Source organism: Gopherus flavomarginatus, chromosome 5 (assembly GCF_025201925.1).
Source record: "Gopherus flavomarginatus isolate rGopFla2 chromosome 5, rGopFla2.mat.asm, whole genome shotgun sequence".
Taxonomy (NCBI): domain Eukaryota; kingdom Metazoa; phylum Chordata; order Testudines; family Testudinidae; genus Gopherus; species Gopherus flavomarginatus.
In genome coordinates this window covers 149,283,448-149,306,705 of record NC_066621.1, presented here as the reverse complement: position 1 = coordinate 149,306,705, position 23,258 = coordinate 149,283,448, and the positions used below count along the sequence as shown (strand labels likewise).

Here is a 23,258-nt window from a genome sequence, read left to right as displayed (position 1 = left end):
TCAGCTTGGAAAAGAGATGAGTAAGTGGGATATGATAGAGGTCTATAAAAACATGACTGGTTTGGAGAAAGTTAATAAGGATGTGTTATTTACTCCTCCTCATAACACAAGAACTAGGGGTCACCAATGAAATTAACAGGCAGCAGGTTTAAAACAAACAAAAGGAAGTATTTTTTTCACACAGCACACAGTCAGCCTGTGGAACTCCTTGCCAGAGGATGTTGTGAAGGCCAAAACTGTAACAGGGTTCAAAAAAGAACTAGATAAGTTTATGGAGGATAGGTCCATCAGTGGCTATTAGCCAGGATGGGTGGAGATGGTGTCCCTAGTCTGTTTGCCAGAAGCTGGGAATAAGTGACAGGATGGATCACTTGATAATTACCTATTCTGTTTATTCCCTCTAGGGCACCTGTCATTCGCCGCTGTTGGAAGACAGGATACTGGGCTAGATGGACCTTTGATCTGACCCAGTATGACTGTTCTTATGTTCTTACATAGATTTTCTCCAGAGACTCACTTTAAGACTTTGCATAGAAAAATAGCTTAGTACTACCACTGTGTGGGTTCTATTTGTAACTCTTTTTATGCTGAGTAGTTTGTTTTCTTCCTTTACAGTATGACCTGTCAGCTTCCACATTCTCTCCAGATGGCAGAGTATTTCAAGTTGAATATGCTATGAAGGCTGTGGAGAATAGTAGGTAAGAGAAATGTCTGTTTTATACTTCAGATTTCTTTAAAAAGGGCAAGAGAAATGTGATTAGGGCAGATAGCTAAGATCGTATTGCAAAGAAAATTGTACTCCTGAAATAAGCAATTTTGTGACTGTTCCTTTCAGGAAGCTCTTCAGATTAAATATAAAGGGAGTGTAATCGTCCTTATTTGTTCAATAGTTCGGAGGAACAAAAATGATAAAGGCATGTTTTGAGAGACTGCAAAAGAAGGTAGTAAATGATTCATGTTTGCTAGGTGTAATAAAATCTCATACTTTGGGGCAAAAGCTGATTGCATAGGTCCTTAATATATGTAAAGTGCTCATCTATTATGGTAATAGGCTATATAAATACCAAAAAGGCCATTTTAGAGATGGTGAATTGAGGCACTGAGAAGTCAAATAACTTGCTCAGGACCACACAGGTCTGTAGTAATCTCACTGGCTGTTGCCAGTTTCTTAAAGAATGATGGTTTGGCTAAAACCAGAACGTCAGCCTCCCTAAGATTACATATGTTCGTTCAGGCATATGCCAGGTGACAGCTATAAACATGTAAATACTCTTTTGTGTTGACTAGTAAATGCAGATAAATTGCTTTGAGCTTTGGATTGGATCATCCTGTGTTTGTACAGTAACTGGTCTTGATCCAGGTCTCTGGATACTATTGCAATAGAAATAATGTAGTTCAAAATAAATCTGTGTGGTACTCCAGCTAGTATGAATATCTAATATCTTCATCAAATGCTTTTAAAGATCTCTTACTATCTGTAATACCATCCTAAAAGTAATGGTGGAATGGTCTATAAATCTTAAATATGCATCCAAAACTATTTTGTACTAATTCTCAATTAGTAAGAACTATTTAATTTCACTGAAGTACATGTTCTAGTGATTTATCTTCTCTTCTTCATTCACTTGGTCGGTAAGACTTTTTGATGTGTCTAGATACTTTAATGTTAGGCACTCAGAGGACATGATTTAGCCCTGTGGAGGGAGGAGGGACCTTGTCAGTGTTGCACTTTATGGCAGTGGTTCTCAAACTTATTTGATCAAGCCCCTTCACTGTAGTAGTTTACACCTCCCGCTCTCACCACACAAATACATATATGGCTGCCCAACTCTGAAGGCAGAGTGGAGAGTGGCGGCTGCTGGCCAGGTACCCAGCTGTGAAGGCAACACGGTCACGAGCAGCAGTGAAGTAACATTGGCATGGTATGGCATTGCCACGCTTACTTCTCTGCTGCTGCTGGTGGCGGTGCTGTCTTCAGAGCTGGATGCCTGGCCAGTAGCTGCTATTCTCTGGCTTCCAGCTCTGAAGGCAACACTGCTTCTCACGCCGTCCCAGAATTCATTCTGTGCTCCCCAATGTGAGAACCTCTTCCTTACGGAGTAGGTAGGGGCCATGGCCATCCTAACTTAGTGATGACAACAAATTCTTGAGATACTTGTGCCACTGCCTGGGCACTCTCAGGAGCCGTGTTCCTATTTTTATGATTATGTGCTTATTGGGGGAGAGGGGGATTGAAGGAAAATAACACATCCATGTAGATGCTCCCACTTCAAAACTATAGGAAACCTGCAGGTTTGAAGGGAGAACTGCTCCCCACCCACGTCCCTCAAACTATTTAGTTCTAGATGTACAGAGTGTGTGCAAAAACTTCCTTGAGTAGGGTGGGGAAAAAGGGAAATGTGGTGCCACTTTCTTATGGAAACACTGGGTAACTTCAGTGGGTCTTACTCTTTTCCTCCCCGTCTTCAAGACATCAGTGAAATCATGGCGCAGATGTACCTCACTTTAAATTAAGCTGTCTTGTACTTCAGTCCTGCACCTATTTAACTTTGATAAAGAAATGCTAAAATAACTTTCCAACCCCAGTCCTACTGATTTAGTGGGTTTTTTGTTTTAAAAAAAATCTTACTCTTCTTGTCTTTCAGTACAGCAATTGGCATAAGATGCAAAGATGGCGTTGTCTTTGGAGTAGAAAAACTAGTCTTGTCCAAGCTTTATGAAGAAGGTTCCAATAAACGTCTCTTCAATGTTGATCGACATGTTGGAATGGTGAGGTGCTGCAACACTTTTTGCTTTTCTCCTATGAATTAGGAAAACGTCACAGAAAATGGATAGTCCATTGCATAAAGATAGCCAATATTAAATAGCTTTTGACGTACTATATCCCAACGCTTCTAAACTTGTAGTCAGAGAAAAGTCAAGGGACATTTAGACAAATCTGATTCTCAATTCTGTGTATGCACTTTTAGTCCTGTTTGTGGGTATATGTATAAACCTGTTCACGTACAAACAAAATCTCACAGTAAAATAGGAGGCTGATCTGTGATATTTACTCATTCTAGAGTTAACTTCCTCTGGTTTCTTTTTTCTATGTGCATTAAAACATGCTCCAATGAAAGCAGGAATATACATAAACTAAATATTAAGAAAGCAGCTTCTTGTTACCCATATCATAAATCACATTTTCTAAGAATAGCAGCACACACAACAACAGTACTAACATATAAGATATTCTTACCTTCTTTTGAAAGGGGCATGGGACGGAAGGAGCAGGATGCTATAATGGCTGGTATAAAGGGACCAAATATCATGGGCTACTGACCTGTCCCCAGTAGTAATGTCAGTAACATCAGTAGGGCTCTACCAAATTCAGGGTCCATTTTGGTCAATTTCATGGTCATAGGATTTTAAAAATAATAAATGTCATGATATTTAAATCTGAAATTTCACGGTGTTATAACTGTAAGAGTCCTGACCTTACTCTGAAGGCAGCAGCATAGAAATAAAGGTGGCATGGTATGGTATTGCCACCCTTACTTCTGCTCTGCTGCTGGTGGGGTGCTGCCTTGAGAGCTGGGAACCTGGCCAGTAGCCACCACTCTCAGGCCACCTATCTCTGAAGGCAGCGCAGAAGTAAGGGTGGCAATACCTTCCCCTCCAATAACCCTTTCATGGATTGGGACCCCCAGTTTGAGTAACACTGGTCTCCCCCTTGAAATCTGTATAGATAGCGTAAAAGTACACAAAAGACCAGATTTCACGGTAGACACCAGATTTCACAGTCCGTGATGCATTTTTCACGGCTGTGAATTTGGTAGGGTCCTAAACATCAAGTGGGAACTATGCTAGTAGAACTGCTTGAAGCTGCACCACTAGTCATGGAGAGTACAGTTGCAGGAGCAATCTGCTTAATGCTGCCAGAAGAAGGTAGGTGTTGATGCAGTTCAGGAAATCTTAAAATCCAGAGGGGAACATATATAATATACTGTTAAGGGTGCTTGTCTTTTTTCCATGTTCTCGTTTTTTTTTATATTAAGTTAACCTTATAGCTTACATAGAAGTCAGATCTTAAAAGTATACCTTTATTTTATGCGGTTTACAATAACACATCAATTATGTGTGTGTTTGAATAATTTTAAAAAGTTTTTTTCAGCTTGTTGACAGGTGTAAAGTCTGGTTTGGTCAGTTTTGAAAGGGCAGATGTATGGTGCATTAAAAACCTGTTTAAGTCACAGTAACAGAATTAGACGTTGTCTAAAGTTTGTCAATTACCTTGCAAGAAATAGGGTAATTTATCTGAGTGTTGACTTTAGCCGGTGATGCTCTTCATTTCAGGCAGTAGCAGGACTCCTGGCAGATGCTCGTTCTTTGGCAGACATAGCTAGAGAAGAAGCTTCTAACTTTAGATCCAACTATGGATATAATATTCCATTGAAGGTAAGTAACTGGTGCTTTTAGCACAAATTCATTCTTTAGGTTTCCTTAGATCCTGTAACGAGGAAGGTAGCCTGTTTTGAATTGTTTTACTTGAGGCATGTTTATTTCATTAAATTAAAAGTTCTAAAACTCCTCCCTTTTTTCCCCCCCTAGCATCTTGCCGACAGAGTGGCCATGTATGTACATGCCTACACACTATACAGTGCTGTCAGACCTTTTGGCTGCAGGTATAAGTTTTTAACTACTTGTGCTTGATTGTAAGAATTTTTATTCAGTGCACAATAGATAGATTTTCTCTTGTGTATTTATAAGATAATTTTTCACCTTGGGTGGGTGGGGTGTGTGTGTGTGTATATCTCTTAAAACAAATGTAATTATATTTGTAATATTGAGGAGGACTTTAGGTAAAGATCTCATATGTCTGTGTAAAGATGCATTTGATTACTACGTAAAATATCTAATTATTCCTAAATTTTAAAACTGAGATGCTTGTGGTGGTAACTTCCAAGGGAATCACAAAAGCAAAATTGTCATTTGAAAATTTACTTCTCCAGCCCTGTAGCTAAGTGAGGCATTGTAAATTCAGTGCTCTTTATCTTAAATGACAATCTAAGGGACCAATAAGTCAGTGACTTAAGAAAGACGACCTTTAGCTATAGGTTGAGCAAAATTGTACTGACAGCTTTGGGGATGAAGGTACCCAAAAGGTTAAGATGAGTTTCTTGTTGGAAGGTAGTGTATAGTGGAGGTTTCACTGCAAGAGCAATGATGAGACCTTGTTGTCTATTGTGTGCAAAAAAGCCCAAGGCAGTATAATTAATCTTTGTAATTTTGTGTGATTTTTGTAGCACCATGCGTAACCTGTCTTCTAATATCTTGTTTTCTTTATTCAGTTTCATGTTAGGGTCTTACGATGAGGATGATGGTGCTCAGCTTTACATGATTGACCCATCAGGTGTTTCATATGTGAGTATTTTGAAATAGCCTCAAATATCTTCTGACCTAATAGTTCCTAATAGAGTCATGGAATATAGGATTTTCTCTTTGGACAGTGGTCACTATTGCTGGATGACAGTTGAACTGGTAGTGTTGTATGGCATTGGTGTGGCTTGTCTGTTTGCAAGCTAAGTACTCTTAAGATAGACCTCTTCAAAATCACTGTTAATTGTAATTGACAGCGTTTCTCACACTTATTTGTTAAAGATGGGTGTCAAGGACCTTTTTTGGAAAAGTAGCTTGTCTGTTAAACCCCTCTGCTAAATGAGTCAGAAACCCAGCACAACACTTTATTTGTTCTGTCTTCTGAAGTCACGTATTAGTGGATGGGACTCTGACACACAAAGTGTGTGGCACTGTAGTAAGAGTCCCACCTACTAATAGTTACCGCCAAGTAGACTCCCTTAAGACACTGCTTTAATAATGTCAGGTCAGGACAGACACATCTCTTGTAAATCATAATGCTTGACAGGGCTATCTCTGAATAGTCAGCTAAAGAACAAACAGGACAATACAAGACCATAGACAACAGCAGGAAGTGTAGTACTACTGTAACAGCAAAGCCTTGCACATTTTGTATCCCTGAGGATGTATTTAGTAAGATCATTTGTAAGGCAAGGAAATCTTTCAAAGTGTGGATAGCTAAGGATAGTCTCTCAGCCTTGATCTGAATTTCCTGACTTAGTTTTCAGTTGCAACCTAGATATATATTTATATTAGGAATTAAAGTTGCATCTGCTTAAAAAGGCATATGGTTACCTGGGTCCTCCCATTTACCTTTTCTAAATGTTGGCACGCCAGCTCTTTTCAGTCTTGTGGAACTCTCCCAGTACACCAAGATACCTTAAATATCAATATCAGTGGGCCAGAGCTTATCAGCCAGTATTTTTAAACCTCCTCCTGGATGCAAGATACTGTTTAACACCCTCCCTAGTCACATTTTTCAATAGAAAGTATTTCATTATCAGTGTAAGCTGTGAATACATCATCTGGCTTCTTTCCAAATGCAGAGCAGAAATGTACTGACTACATCTGCCTCTTCTTTATCAACAGCTTTTCCATCTCTGTTGGATAGCTGACTGATACCAGTGCTAGGTTTTCTTATGTTCCTGATATTTACAAAATTACTACTTCTTGTTAATCCTACTGGTGGTAGCTTTTTTTTCATTTATACTTTTAGCTTTTCCTGTCAATTGCCTGTATTTAATAACTGATAATTTTTAGTCTTTCTTGTTGACTTCCCCTTTCTGTTGATTTATGATTTTTTTTTATTGCTGCTTGCATTTCTCTTTCTTAATTAGGATTTTTTTTTTTAACCAAAGAATCCATTCTTTATTGACACTGGAATTGGGGGGCATCTTGTCACGTTTTCTTAAACAACTCCTAAATATAGTTCACATTTGTATTGTTTAAATTTTTCCTCCCACTCACTTGTGACCATAGTTGTGTTAAACTTTGAGAAATTGGCCCTATTAAAGCGTGTGTGTATCCTATGGTGTATACATACTAGGTCAGTGTTCTATTACTTCACCATTGACTGATTACTGTTAAATTTTAAACTTTGCAGCACAACAGTTTCACTTTGGAAATTTCAGCTAATGGTTTATTTTCATAGTCTTGTTTGAATATATTTAAATACTTACATTGGGCATGACAGTTGGGCTTGTCAGATTCTATGTGAATATTGTATTCACACTTTGTATTTTATCCTAATGAATATCAGAGGGGTAACCATGTTAATCTGGATCTGTAAAAGCAGCAAAGAGTCCTGTTGCACTTCATAGACTTTTGGAGCATGAGCTTTCGTGGGTGAATACCTACTTCGTCGGATGCATGTCATATCCTAATGAGCACATCTCTGAGTAAAAATATTTTACTATAGCAAATATCTAATTGATATGTACTAACCATAACAAGCACAGTCTTGGTTAGCTATTCCTAGCTAGTTTTAGACAATCTCACATCAATGTCTACAGTAGCTTTTTATGGGAAATCTTCTCGTTCAATGCACAGGACTAGCCACTCAGAGGGAACATCAGAGCCTCTGTAAAGAAGGTTTTAAATGACTAGGAAACTATGGTAGGTAAAATGGAAATTTGAAGAATAGCCAAAGATCTGAAAAAACAAGTAACACGTTCTTTAGTATCAGAAGCAAGAAACATTGAGAATCTATGTGTCTACTGCATGACAGAGTGTAAAAGATACAATTAAGGAGGATCAGGACACTGCAGAAAAGCTTAATGGTTTCTTTGCATCAGTCTTTACTGCAGAGGATATTGTGGAGGTACCTTTATTCCCTGATAAGAGTGGGTATCAAGAGAAGTTGCTGGAACCAACTGATAAAAGAGTAGCAAGTTGCCAGTGCTAGATGGCATCCATCCATCCAGGATTTCTGAAGGACTTTAAGAATGAAGTGGCTGATCTCATAGACTCTAGGACTGGAAGGGACCTTGAGAGGTCATCGAGTCCAGTCCCCTGCCCTCATGGCAGGACCAAATACTGTCTAGACCATCCCTAATAGACATTTATCTAACCTACTCTTAAATATCTCCAGAGATGGAGATTCCACAACTTCCCTAGGCAATCTATTCCAGTGTTTAACTACCCTGACAGTTAGGAACTTTTTCCTAATGTCCAGCCTAAATCTTCCTTGCTGCAGTTTAAGCCCATTGCTTCTTGTTCTATCATTGGAGGCTAAGGTGAACAAGTTTTCTCCCTCCTCCTGATGACACCCTTTTAGATACCTGAAAACTGCTATCATGTCCCCTCTCAGTCTTCTCTTTTCCAAACTAAACAAACCCAATTCCTTCAGCCTTCCTTCATAGGTCATGTTCTCAAGACCTTTAATCATTCTTGTTGCTCTTCTCTGGACCCTCTCCAATTTCTCCACATCTTTCTTGAAATGCGGTGCCCAGAACTGGACACAATACTCCAGTTGAGGCCTAACCAGCGCAGAGTAGAGCGGAAGAATGACTTCTCATGTCTTGTTTACAACACACCTGTTAATGCATCCCAGAATCACGTTTGCTTTTTTAGCAACAGTATCACACTGTTGACTCATATTAAGCTTGTGGTCCACTATGACCCCTAGATCTCTTTCTGCCATACTCCTTCCTAGACAGTCTCTTCCCGTTCTGTATGTGTGAAACTGATTGTTCCTTCCTAAGTGGAGCACTTTGCATTTATCTTTATTGAACTTCATCCTGTTTACCTCAGACCATTTCTCCAATTTGTCCAGATCATTTTGAATTTTGATCCTGTCCTCCAAAGCAGTTGCAATCCCTCCCAGTTTGGTATCGTCCGCAAACTTAATAAGAGTACTTTCTATGCCAACATCTAAATCGTTGATGAAGATATTGAACAGAGCCGGTCCCAAAACAGACCCCTGCGGAACCCCACTTGTTATACCTTTCCAGCAGGATTGGGAGCCATTAATAACTACTCTCTGAGTACGGTTATCCAGCCAGTTATGCACCCACCTTATAGTAGCCCCATCTAAATTGTACTTTCCTAGTTTATCTATAAGAATATCATGCGAGACCGTATCAAATGCCTTACCAAAGTCTAGGTATATCACATCCACCGCTTCTCCCTTATCCACAAGGCTCGTTATCCTATTAAAGAATGCTATCAGATTAGTTTGACACGATTTGTTCTTTACAAAACCATGCTGGCTATCCCCTATCACCTTACCACCTTCCAAGTGTTTGCAGATGATTTCTTTAATTACTTGCTCCATTATCTTCCCTGGCACAGAAGTTAAACTAACTGGTCTGTAGTTTCCTGGGTTGTTTTTATTTCCCTTTTTATAGATGGGCACTATATTTGCCCTTTTCCAGTCTTCTGTTAATAAGAATATGCCATGTCTGAATATACTGAAGGATCGGAAATGCTGTACCTATTTTTAAAATAGTTGCTGAGATGACCTTGGAATTTAAACCTTTCTTTAAGCTGATTCAAAACTGGTAAAACAAATACAACTGTACACAACCTGTGGAACTCAGTGCCACAGGATATCATTAAATCCAAGGATTTAGGATTCAAACATTAGATATCTGTGTACTGAGAATGTTCATGCTTATATAAGGGTAAAAACTTAATTTTTTTAGAAAAGAAGTAAACCCTATATGCTTCAGGTCATAGCCAACATGAGTGAGGTTAGCAAGAAAGTACCTCTGTGGACAGATTATTCCATAGTTGTCCACTATAGGGCTGCTTCTTCTGAAGCATCTGGTACTAGCCACTGTCAAGAGGCAGACTGGACTAGGTGGACCCATAGACATTTCAACCGTGTGTTTCAGTAGTCTGTGTATTACTTTGACTTCTGTGCTGTGAGGTATAAGAAGGTGAGTCACTGATGTATATCTCCTTCCTTCATCAAATGGTATACATGGTTAAACTCCACTGTATTTACAACTGTGCTTGCAGTGCAAAAATTAGGAAATTAATACTTCCTTTGTGACTAAACCAATGTTTAGTGACCACCTCTCCCACCTAAGCATGAGGAATATAGAAAATGTATTCTGTGAAAACACTCCAGAGTATGTGAAACTCTTTTAAAGCTGCAGTTTTGGGGGTCCAACAAAAATCAGTAAGAACAGCTAGGCTTTAACATACAAGATGCTTCAAGGCAGATAACGCACCAGTGGGAGTTATGCAAAGGAGAATGATAGGAAGGACAGATGGCATGAGGGGAGATTTTGGGAAAACAGTATGTTAATTCCCAGAGATGGATATATGTTTTACAGCCAAACTGTACAACAGTTTTTGGGGTGGAAGTGATGATGCAATTCAAATGGAATGTTTAGTTTTGTATGCAGTGTTGTAGCCGTGTTGATCCTAGAATATTAGAGAGAGAAGGTGGATGATGTAATATCTTTTATTTGACCAACTTCTGTTGGTGAGAGAGACAAGCTTTCAAGCTCACACGGAGCTCTGCTTCAGGTCTGGCAAAGGTACTCAGTGTCACAGCTAAATACAAGGTAGAACAGATTGTTTAGCACGAGTAGTTAACACATTTCAAGGGACCATTCAAGATGAAGTGGCCCACAGACATCTCTCTATTCATGGGGGGGAGGAAAAAGGGAGTGGGGAGAGCAGCTGGGGGCTGAGTTACTAGTGGGTTATATAAATTATTGTAATAACCATAAGGCTAGTGTGTCTATTCAGTCCATTATTTTTAGTGTCTAGCTAAATTATGAATTTAAGCTCTCAGGCCAATGTTTTGAAAGTGTTGTGCAGTTTCCTTTGAAGATGAGGACTGATAGGTCAGATATAAAGTGATTGCTTTGTGAAAAGTGTTCACCCACGGGTGGGGTGATGGGGTATTTTTGTCTCTTTGTCATTTTCCTACATTTGAGAATGTAGTGATTGTCTTGTTTCACTCACATAGTTGCTATCTGTGCATTTAGTGTGCTGGATGAAGTACACTACATTGTGATAGGCATGTTGAGGACCCATTGATCTTGACAGATGTGTTGTGGGGAGCATTGATCATTGTAGCAGTGGAGGGGTGCACTCCACTAGAGAAATAGATCACATTATGGAATGGACCATCCAAATATCACGAGAGAACCGGCTTCAACATAGAATTTAAACCTCCTCCAACTACACACCCCTAGGTGTCACCTGCCACCATGCACTGGAACCCATACACGGTACCATCAAATAGCTATAACCCATACTTGATGGGAATCCCACCCTGAAGGAAATTTTTCCTGAATTTCCCCTTCTGGCCTTCAGATAACCCCCTGACCTCTTCAAGCTCATCAGAAGCAAACTCCCCACAGACCAGGACATACTAGCTCAAAGCGGCACCAGACTGCCAGAGCACAGATGCAAAACCTGCATATATATCTCCAATGCTACAATGATCAACGCTCCCCACAACACATCTTCTAAGATGCATGGGTCCTACACATGCCTATTGCTACATGTGGTGTATCTCATCCAGTGCACTGAGTGCTCCCATAGCAACTACGTGGTCAAAACCAGACAATCACTATGCTCTCGAATGTAGAAAAATGATAAAAGACAAAAACGTCATATCACTTATGGGTGAACACTTTTCACAAAGTGATCATTCTATATCAGTTCTCATCCTCAAAGGAAACTTGCACAATGCTTTCACAAAAGACAAGCCTGGAAGCTTAAATTCATAACTTTGCTAGACACTAAAAATCATGGACTGAATAGAGAGACTGGATTCATGGCTTATTACAACTATCTGCAACCCCCTAACAATTCCCCCCACCACCCATTTCCACCCCAGATGTTTCCCCTACCCTTCCTCCTTATGACTGCAGGGGTCACCTTGAATGGTCCCTTGAAATATGTGTTAACTACTTATGCTAAGTAGTGACACTTCGAGTTAATTTCCAGTCCTAAAGAAGAGCTCTGTGTAAACCTCGAAAGCTTGTCTCTCACAAACAGAGGTTGGTCCAATAAAAGATATTAATACGCCCACTTCGTCTGTTAAGTTTTTGGGAGGTTTCACTTATTGTGTTAAAACATCGGTATAAATAGGATTCTGTTCTGAGGAATTTACTGAGAAGGCTGTTTTGTTGTTACTGTAATATTACCTACAGGTATACTCTGAATTCTACATCGTAAACTGCAATACTTTACTGAGTTCTTCCAACTAAAGAATAGTAAAGAGACCCTCCCTGTAAGAAAGATTATAACCGAACTTTAACTAATCTCTTCTTTTGTTGCTTTTATAGGGTTATTGGGGGTGTGCCATTGGTAAAGCCAGACAGGCTGCAAAGACAGAGATTGAAAAACTTCAGGTAGGATGGTATTAACAATATAATATACAGTCTATCCAATTATTTTGTATTAATCCATTTCAAGACAGATATTCTTAGCTACCACTGTTGTGCTGTAACTTTTAGGTTTTTGAAGGTAAGGGTTAGTGGGCGTTAGTGCATTCTGGCACGAGGGAGGTTAGCAAGTAGATGAAGCTACTTGCTCTGTACAGGAACATTTCCCTATAGCCCACTGTGACTGGAACATCTCCTGAAGAACAGTGAATGGGGCTGCAGCCCCATCTCTTTCCCATACTGAATGACCAGAGGAATACGATGAATTGTACTAAAATATACTGTCGTGGAGAAGTAAGATCAGAGATGTTTGTTCTCATCAGGTGATGCACCAGCCAGTCGTCATGCTCCCTTTCAATATACTTGTAGAATATCCTGTGGATATAATTTTTTCTAAGAATTTCTTAAAGCAGTATATAGATATGTAGCGTAAAAAGCTTTATAGACATGAGCTTGGATGGCTATATTAATGATGACTGGCAAAGTAACTTGTGAGTTTTGCACCACCAGTACCAGCTAAACTTGTATACCAACGTACACTGTCAAATGCAGTATATACAGAACACAAACCACTTTTAGAACGGTTTTTGTTAAAACTTTCCCCTCCACCTGTGAAGTTTGGTTCACATAAATACAACTGTCCTGGCCTCTAAGTGAGAGGTTTAAAAACCTTTAAATATTGCCTAAAATAAATGTTATTACTGTGAAATCAGATTTTGAGATCCTCCAAAGCTAATGAAGGGCTCCATTGGAAAACTAGGTATCTCCTCTTTCCAGTGGTAAAAGCTCCCTTTTTTACATTTGAAGTCAGATGATGGATTTGAAACTTTACTGATCCAATACTGGAACACTGCCCAACTTCCCCCACAAGCCTGTGTAATTTGGGGAGGGGGCAGTAAAAGGAGACCTCTTATAGAAATCTATTTTCTTTTATGAGGAGAAGGTGGGGAGAAGAAGCACTTAGAAGTTGATCAGAGGTCTGGAAAGTTCAAATCCATCCCAGGAGAAATGGTTTAGTAGACCAAGCATAGGTGAAGTAAGCAGAAATATGTGGGGTAAACTGCATTTATTAAATGGCTGCTGAGCCACATATGAGGGGAGGGAGTGTGTTAACTACTTAAATTGTTTCAGGGGTGCAAAGAAACTTACAAACCAGTATGTTAATTTATTACTGTTAACAGGTGAGGTTGGGACTTTCTGTCCCAAAGAGCTCAGTTAACCTGCAAATATCAGTCATTCACACCTTTGTTCTGTAGTGCTCCTGAAGTCAGTTAATTGTGTAAAATACGAATTATTCATCTAATAACTTGGATATGTTGGACAACCTTTGACTTAAGAGTGCAAAAAATGGATTGCTTAGCTTGTGCTAGAGATTATGCAGGGCTTTCTGTGCTTTGGTGGAAAACTGGTAAAAGTGGCTTCTAGCAAATGGAGAAAAATCAAATTGCAGTTATAGACTCCTTCATTCATTAGTTGTTGTGTTTCTCAGTGTGAAATGGACTAACAACAACTAAGTCTTCATGAAAATATTTAAACTGAAAGTCCAGACACCTTAAGCATGATAGTGTTCATATGTCTGAATTACATCAGAACACTATGAAGAAATACAATTATACTTGTTCAGTTTTGGTGTAAAAAAAAAATTAGATTTGAGGCATTCAAAAATACTGGTGGCTTATAGCTGTCAGCCCTGCCTTGATCTTGAAACTCCCTCTTACCAGCTTATCTGGGGCACATCCAGGTGGTATGAGACAATTTAGCAAAAAGCTCTTGTACAGCTTTTTGTTGAATTCCTGAAACCTATCAATTTCTTAAACACTTATGAGACCAGAGGAACTATATCAGTTCAGCATGTTTTCTTCCATGATAGTGCAGTTGAATCTTCCTATAATACCATATAAGTATTTTATTTTTAGAAGAAAACGCCTTGTAAGATAGGATTGTTGAAACTTCTTATAAGTCAACAAACTATAAATGCAACTAACTCTTACGTCAACAGTGGAACATCATATACAAAATACAACCTGTTGCCCATAAACTCTGATGATATAGGGAAACCAACCTGCCTTTCTCCCTCCTCTTAGCTCTGCTCTGATTAAATAGTGTATTAATTTCCTGTTAATACAGTAGTAGCTCAACCATGTAACTGATTAAATTGTTATAAACTTACTAAAAATTGTATCCCAGTATTTTATGAAAGTGTTCCAAATTGTGGGAGTTACAGTAATGCAAAATACAGATGGATTGCTCATTATCTTGAGACTTAAGTGATGTCTTTTCATATCAAAACATTTAAATTTATTTAATGTGCATTTAGACAGTTATGTAAAACTAATCCTTGTTTTGGATGACTGTGCTGAAATTGATTTTAAACGTGCCTCATGCTAATAACTTCTGCAACACTGTTTTAGGATCTTAAATTTGATTTCTCTCCAGCTCTCTTGTCTAACTTAACTTTATTTACCATAAAACACTGTATACGCAAACACATTGTTTCATTAGGTTCATACTCTCAGATGTACTATTGAGTTGTTTAAAAGAGCAGGAAAAAACTGATTCACCACAAACAAAGCTCACTTCACCTCCCACCTACATCTTTTTTTTGACAATCTGAAAATGTACCTAACCGTTCTTAGATATATATGGGAATTTAATCTGGTCCTGGTTTATGCTTCATTTTTTTTGAGCCACCATTAAAATGTAGCCTATTTTCTATATCTTAATTTGCTTAATTTTTATAATGAAATTTCACTTAATCTACTATATGTCAGGATGGATTTGATCAGAGATTTTGTCTTAAAAGTTTAGTCTGATGTTCATACATTGCATTGAAAATAGAGGCTAAAAGACAATGCTGACTGAGAAACAATGCTGTGTCAATTTCAGTATACATAAATTGGTAGAATTCATCTTGCTGCATTTGAGTGACATACCTTGCTTCTGAGGGTGTTTATTAATAATGCTTGCTTTGTATGTAGTGCTATGATTGTAGCCTGCTAATGTCTTCCTTATATCGCCAAATATTGTCTGATCTTATCAGTGGGGCATAATAATTCAGTACAAACAAAATAATAATCTCCAACACACATTGACATGGCTGTTATTGTCTGTAGAGAACTTCCAGCTGTTTGGTGGTGCTATCACAGTAATGCAAGGCACTGTTCCTTCTAATTCATTCCGCACGTGGATGGAAAAAATGTTATGTGCAGCACCAATATCGAGGTAATATGTGGATGTGCGCCATCACCTCCATGCTTTCACTGCAGCCCTTAGCCCACTAAAGCGCTCCCAACATCCTACTGCTAGTACCTAGCTGGGTCTTAGGGAAGGTCTGTCTTCAGGTCACATCTGCAGTATCTATCTGTTTATTCCTACAACCTCCTTCCACAAGGATCAGTACACGCTTCGCAAACTATACATATAAATGCATCACTGAAATGCAGCCATCTCTGGGCAGGAAAGTCAGCAGCCAGCTAGGTCAACAGCACAGATTGCACTGTGCAGTAGTTTGGAAAGAGAAGGGAAATTTTAGACAGGAAGAATCTTTTTCTCTTATGCAAAATGCTTGAGATATTTAATGTTCAGACAGGAATTCATCTGTAAAGGTCTCATCTGAATGTAAAATATAATACTGCAATTTACAAATCAAAGTAAATGTTTCTTTTTAAATCTGGACACTAAGGCTCAAATTATTTAAAAAACACTCAAATTCCCCATACTACCGTCCTCTTGTACTAACAATACAAATCACTTTAAACGTCCTATAGCCTATTCCGTCGTCTTGTTGATATTTTTACCTGGATCAGCTTGGACAGTTAAAGTAGCATGGTGAAGTTCACCTTCAGATTCTCATCCACGCATACAATGTTCCAGTGTTTTGGTTATAACAGTGAAACACGTATAGCTCTGTAAATTTATACAGCACTTTACAAACACATGAGATCAGGCAAACTTTCACTTGACAAGAAGTTCTCCCACTTTTCATGAGGTCACTCACATGAGTAACAGCTACAAGTAATAATTTGCAGGATCAGGCCCCTAGATAAATCACGTGTCCTGATGCCTATATAAAACTTTGCAAACACTGTGAGGGGAAGTTTAAATCCACAACAGGGAAGTGTCACTGGAAATCAGACAAAAACAGTCACAAAAATATATCTATGAAGTCCTAGGTTTGGTAATTTCTTTTAAACCTCAAATAAAAAAGCCAACAATACTCAGTGCTTTTCCTTTATAAATATCAGTGTTTTACAGAGGAAGGTCAATATCATTCCTGTCTGGAAAATGGGGAAACTGAGGCACAGTAGGGGTGAGGGAGGGGTTACAGAATGAACATCCCACCTGCGGCCAGAGCAGATACATAATCTCTTTGCAGGTGCTGTAGCAAACCCTGTGATTCCTGCACACTGGTCTAATAACATTCCTTGCCACACCCACTGGATACGTGTAACCAAGGCCCCTTTCCATTCCTTAAGCTCCTTTCTGTAGTGGCCTGTGCAAAGCTATTGTGGAAGGCAGTTCTGTCACGTGCAGGAGGTACAGTGTCTTCCATGCACCCACTGAACAGTTACTCATTCACATGTGGTGTAACTACGACAGTTCTGCTGCAGTGGGGGGCTTTCTGTGGCCACCTGTGTTCCTGGATGAATTTCAACAAAAGTGCGCAACGCTGACATTCACACTAAGGAGGGTTGCACCCGGCAACAATCAGACCCTGTAGTTTTCCCAAGGGGAGCTCAGCCAAAATATACATATCAGAATTTGTCTTAACTTTATTTGTCTTAGCTATAGACTATTCCTTTGCAATCTATAAATGTTAAAGCTTTCATGGAATGCTTAACACATGCTCTTACTTCTGAATTCAGAGCACAGTTCAAGTTGAGAGATAATGTTATATTGATCCAGTGACTAACTTCAATGCAATAAAATTTCTGCCAGCTGATCCAAGTAATTGGTCTCTTATGCAGTGGTAAGCCAGGGACAGTGAAATGCTATTTTTGCCATTTTTTAAAAGCATGAGAAAAAATAATGGAGATTGGAGAAAAAAATTAAATGATAGGATATGGCCAAGAATGAGATTTATCAGACCTTTACTTGAAGTTAAAATTTCTCAACCAGTGTGGAGCTTGCTAGAAGCCTCTCAGGTAGACTGCTCACATTTTTATTGAGGCATTAACTCCTAGCTATTCAGAGGGTGAAAAAAAACAGTCTGCTAATCAAGATACTGTGCTGGATGGGGAGAGGTCTCTGTCCCATCCCTGCCACAGCCCTGGCCAGAGTTGGGGCTGGGGGAAAGAGAGGAATGGCTCCTGTCCCCACAGCAGCTGTGCATGCCCCAAGATCCCCCAATCCCCCATCACTGTCCCCTACCCCACACATCCTCCACCCTCACCTGTGTGCACACTTGTGTGGCCCTTGATGGCCTCCTGTGCAGCTACACAGGAGCACTCCTTAGAGGGAACACATGCAAAGCTTGTGTCAGTCTCAAGGTGTAATGCTTCCTGGTAGATATACCTCACTCAGAATTCTAGTGGCAGGTCTACAGGGCTCACTCAACCTAAATTACGCAACTCCAGCTATGTGAATAACATAGCTGGAGTCACCGTAGCTTAGGTCGACCTTTTGTGGTGTTTACACCACGCTGGGTCGATAGGAGAAACTCTGACTTTCCTTATGCTTCTCGGTCTGGTGGAGTAACGGAGTTGACAGGATAGCGACTGGCGGTCAATTTAGCATGTCTTCACTAGACCTGTTAAACTGACTCTCGGTGGATTGATCGCTGCACGGAGATATCCCCACCCCCCAGTAAACAGAGACAAGCCCTAGGTTTCCAGAGACTTTGACCTATTTGTTAGGTGCACGTTTGGCACAGATTAACATTTGATCAAGTTTCAAACATAAAATTAGAAGTAGCAAACTGCAAGGTGTCTTGTAGTGATGGACAATGTGGCCTGCTGGAGATTACATATAAAAATCTACACCCAGAAAAGAGGAGAGAGGTAAGGAAGTAGCTCCACCTATCATCTTAAAGCAAGTCTTTTCCTTCTTAGTACTGGTAGATAGCCAAGCATTATAGGGGAACAGCTAAGCATACTGCAGTGAAGATACAGAAGCTGGGAGAAGAGGTGGATAGTGAAATATTTTCTATTATAAATGGTCTACATTACGAAGAACTGCTGTATTAATCACCTTTAGTGGTAGCTGTAAACACTTAATACTTCAAAATGGGAATCTGTATTCAACCAGGGGAAAGTGTTTTTTGGTTTTTTTAGTATCTCACAAATTCACCTTTTTCTGAGACAATTCATGTGCCATGTAATGTTTAAATTTCCCCCATTACTTTGGATGTGAACAGTGAATGATACATGTAACCCTTTGAATGATAAATTCAGTGTCAAGCTTTTGATATTGTCTGCAGGATTAACAAATCTGGGATGAAAAAGGTGGTCAGGGATAATGTCTAGCTAAAACATGTGGCCTGCAAACCTTTTTAACATCAGTAGACTAATAAATCTCACACACTTTCACGAATAACTTGTGTGCATAAATGCAAGAATCAGTTCTGTGGTGCATGCAATAGTTATACAAAGATAGTGGTGTGTATATCTTAAGGCTTGTGTCAACACAAATACCTAGTTTGTGGCAAAACGGGGGGTAAATTTACCTCATACTAGCCTGCTGTGTATGAGATGTCTGTCTGAGCCTGCTGCTACTCATTAAAAGTTCCCTAGTGTGCTCTGATCCACCCTGCTTTGAAGTGAGTAGATTAATGCATACAAGGGAACTTTTAGTGTGCTGCAGCACATAAGCATTTAGCACAAATAGCACAGTAGACTTGTATCCCGTCGTGTTGTTCACCAAGTGTTTGTCCAGATATGATCCTGTTACCATTAAGAATCAATTACTGGGGAAAGGGAAGAAGGATCTTCTAGTTTTGTGCCTGCATTAAATCAATGGGGCCCAACGTGCTGCTTTTCCATTATTCTAAAAGGAGGAGAGGGTTGAGATCTGATGTGTATGAATGTTGTTTCATGAGCTTGTGCCATGTCATGGATCCTGGAATTTAATTTTGTAAATGTTACCATAATCACGTGTGAAACTTTATTTTGGTCAGCTGTCAGTGGACTGCCTCAAGACTCAATGTAACTACATGAGTTTGAGGAAAAAATGGAAAACGAAAAACCAGTCCTCTGTTCAGCCTCACAAGGTCTGTCTTATCAAAATTAGAATAGCATTTACTAGTAGGACACTACATGTAAACAGGAATGCCCCAGAGACTCTTGAAGCATGGTTGTTAGAACATGTGCTAAGATAGAGATGCATCTGTTGGTATGATAGTCCTATGATTTAGTCTGTCAAAAGGCATCAAGGTATAATCAGCTAAGTAAAGGTATGTATGCTGAGATTTATAAAAAGCTATGCAGCTTCTAGTCAAAAGGAACACAAACTGAAGAGCTGTGTGTCTGAGTTGTCTACAACTGAATGAATAGGGGAAAGAGTAACATTTGGGACTCATACAAAAGTAGTAGTCTGAACAGAAAGTGAAAATAAGGAATCATTAGATAACTTAATTTGGCTCTATTCTTGACTGAGCCTGTGGCAGGATTGTGCAGCAGAAACCTATGCCGGAACAAAACTGTAGTAATATAATTTGGTATATCAGCCACCAATATCCTGGCTTTCCCCTGGTGGATAAGTGCTTTCCAAAAATACAAAATGTTAAATCAACTAAATTGTACATTCCTTACCCACAGATGAAAGAGATGACTTGCCGTGATGTTGTTAAAGAAGTTGCAAAAATGTAAGTTTCCTTTCCTTTCCTTCTGGCCTTTCATCCCCAGTGCTCTTATTTTCTCTTATCCCTCTTTGTGAAAAATAAACATCTCAATAGATCAGCAAACTGGCCCTAACATGGAACTGAGTCAGTTAAATAAAAATAAAATGGAAGCTTCAAGTACTACTCCTGTTCCTAGGGCTGTCCCTGTGTAACTAACTTTAGTAGTTTTACAATCTTCTTTCCCTATTTTAAATGTGTGGTTTTCCCTCTTGTGCAAAAGATCTATCCAGCATGGGGAAACTGACTATACAGAGGAAACCGTGAAAGGAGTCAGTTCTTGGTGCTTTTGGCAGCACTATGGAAGCCAAGTGAAAACGTGTATCTTTATTCTTTCCATTAGTCACTTTAGGTGTTGCTTGGAACAGTGGGTTAAGTACAGATAAATGTTTAGCTGTGTTCCTGCTTTTTAAATGTAAACATTTGAGAGAAAGGGAAGCTGGTCATAGTTCATAATACAGAGTTACTATGGAAATAGACCTATGCAAACATAATTAATTGTAGCTTCAGGTGCTTCCTAGCTTGGCAGTATCTGGGAATGAAGCAAAGGAACATTGTTCCTGCAGAGGGCCTCATTACCACCCCTCTCTTCTCCTTGCTAGCTGATTAAGGAGCATCACTGCTTGGTTAGGAGAGCAAGTGCAATGCAATTTATCCAGATGACGACGTGTAGCCTTCTATGTGGTTAGAGAAATAATAGGACTTAGCTGACTCCTGGAGGAAATTAACAATCAAACTTGGTATTTGATGGCACAGTAGCTTCTTAAGTTTAGAAACATTAAACTTCAACCAGGTGTTACAAATACCACGTTAGGTAATTAAGACTAGGGAAATATTTTATACATTAATGTATTTTATACATTAAACTGTGCTGGATAGTCACTTTTCCTTCCTGGTCTGATCTGCTGGCTGCTAGGAGCCTCTTGTTGAACTTAAGCGCACAAAACACAGGCAGGAGAGAACAGAACTGGGGTGCAGAATTGAAGAAATAGGAGAGAGAGTCTAGTGTCTCCTTCCTTTTGTATTTTCATGTTTGTTCATATCAGTATCTCTGACCCTTTCTTGCCTAGACATTTTTCCTCAGTGATTTTAAGGCTTTAGTTTCCATTTCTGGCACTGAGTTGGTCTAATCTGCTGGATGCTTATACAACACTGCTTTCACCATGACTCTGTCCTCCTGATACTTTGTATGTATTAAATGGTAGAATGAAGACATTTCAGAGGGGTTAGAACTGTTTGTCTGAATATCTGAGGACATTTCCCCTTCAAACTTCTAGCTACTGCAGGAATTACACAGAGTTTCTTGGAAATCGAGTGTGCTTGCCTGTGAAACTTTTACAGTTTAGTTGCAAATGAGATTCCAGTATTTTTGTAGCAGTATCTTAGAAAGCTGAAGAAATGTACCAGGACGAACCCTTTTCGTACTGGGGCATATGCATGTTCCATACAACAGATGTCTCAGGTTGCTTTGATGTGTTGAACCAGAGAGCTTAAGTAGGATCTCTGACCTTGATACTTATTTGAAGCCCTGTGAGCAAGGGATTAAATTCTCTCAAGCTGCACAAACTGGGGGCAAACTTTCAGTTTTTGGTCCAAGGAATTAGAATGGAAAAGTGAACCACATGGTACTAGAGGCTTGAAATATTGCATAGTGGCAACTGTATGCACTTTACACTTTTGACATTTTCAGTTTATCTGCAATCCTTTAACACTACAGTAGCACTGAAAGGCCTTAACTAGTTTGAGGCCCCCACTGCACTAGCAATACAATAGCTGTTGGAGGCAAGCACTTTGTCTCATCCACCTGTTGTTTTTGAGACTAAGGGGGGTGAGGGCCTGTGGCCTGTGAGTTGAAGTAATGAAAATAGCATGAGCAATTCACAGGATCAGTGCCTACAATTCCATATGATTGAATGCCTCAAAGCCTGCTATTAGAGCTCTGATCTTGGTTGGCAAGTAAGTCCAGAGCATATGCCCAATGCAATTAGTGAACTTGTAGGTTCTAGCTCCTCTTCTAGAGGACAAGGGATATGACATCACCATTAGAACTACCCATTTTCAGCTTTGCTTTTAAACATCCTAAATTCAAAGTTTGAAGAATGCAAACTTCTGTAACAATTGGAACTGAATGTTTTTGTTTAGGAAGTTAACTTGTGCAACTGCTTTGAGGGAGCTGTTGGAGAACATTAACTTGACATTTTTTAGTGTTCCTCATGTGAACAAATAGATCAAGCACATAACAAACACCTTATCCTTAAACATGGAAATAAGATTCAGTCTACAGTCTGGTCATCACTGCCATTTTGCCTTTTATTTTTATAGGCTGATGGTTAGTTTCAGAACTGTATGTATGACAACACGTGCATAACTTACCATGATTGCATGCAGAATTAGAATTGTAACACATGGCCAATTCCATATGTAAATAGGGCTTGTACTCAAGTTACTAACTACAGTTGTGCAAGGAGTGTGAATGCATGTGTAGTATTAGACAACATTTGTAAGTTTGAGCTGCATTTACTCAGTCTTTAATTTGTATGTGACTTGCAGGAGAAATATTTTTAGGAAAACTACTTGCTGGCTTCAGTTTCATGAATAGTTGAGGCAATAGGTCAAGGGCATCATACCTATGGGGTCACTTAAGTGCGGAACAAGTATCCTGATCAAATATGCAGACAGCATAACACTTATTACTGGTTGTAAGAGACACCCTGAGTTAAGGGGTGGTATCTTTGCTGAAAGTTTCTGTTAGTGAATGCTATTATAAGTGGGAGGGAATGTTACTTTCAGCATTTACTTTGTACATTAATGTAAAACTACTATATACAGTACTGGTGTGCGGGTCCTTTACCATACAAGAGAAACAAGTTAAACAGGAAAATTGTGATCTACAAACTAGCAGGGGAAGAAGGGAGGGGGCAAGTAGAATTTTGTAATGTAATTGTTCATTTTGTATATTAATCTTTGGCTTTGGGAAGGGAAAATGTCAGTGGCTAACTCTTAACCAGTTTTCTTCACTCTTCTAGAATCTACATAGTTCACGATGAAGTGAAGGATAAATCTTTTGAACTTGAACTCAGCTGGGTTGGAGAAAGTAATGTATTTCATTTTTTCCTTGTTTTGTTATCGTTAGCTACACCATGTTTGCCAGTTTTGTAGGAGTAAGACAA

At 39.3% G+C, this 23,258-nt stretch overlaps 1 protein-coding gene and 1 long non-coding RNA gene across 2 annotated transcripts in view; one reads left to right on the top strand and one right to left on the bottom strand.

Annotated features, from left to right (window-relative positions):
* Positions 1 to 23,258, top strand: part of PSMA3 (proteasome 20S subunit alpha 3) — a 28,942-nt gene that overhangs the window by 4,476 nt on the left and 1,208 nt on the right. Inside the window, exons 2-9 of the mRNA XM_050952741.1 lie at positions 616 to 698; positions 2,646 to 2,769; positions 4,336 to 4,437; positions 4,591 to 4,664; positions 5,331 to 5,403; positions 12,156 to 12,221; positions 20,009 to 20,055; positions 23,115 to 23,182. Coding sequence (XP_050808698.1) covers positions 616 to 698; positions 2,646 to 2,769; positions 4,336 to 4,437; positions 4,591 to 4,664; positions 5,331 to 5,403; positions 12,156 to 12,221; positions 20,009 to 20,055; positions 23,115 to 23,182 — 637 coding nt within the window. The remainder of the gene's footprint in view (positions 1 to 615; positions 699 to 2,645; positions 2,770 to 4,335; positions 4,438 to 4,590; positions 4,665 to 5,330; positions 5,404 to 12,155; positions 12,222 to 20,008; positions 20,056 to 23,114; positions 23,183 to 23,258) is intronic.
* Positions 4,069 to 7,335, bottom strand: LOC127050996 (uncharacterized). Its single transcript, XR_007774363.1, has 2 exons — positions 6,211 to 7,335; positions 4,069 to 4,489 (listed from the first exon to the last, which is right to left on the bottom strand). It is a non-coding gene; the product is annotated as an uncharacterized LOC127050996 (long non-coding RNA).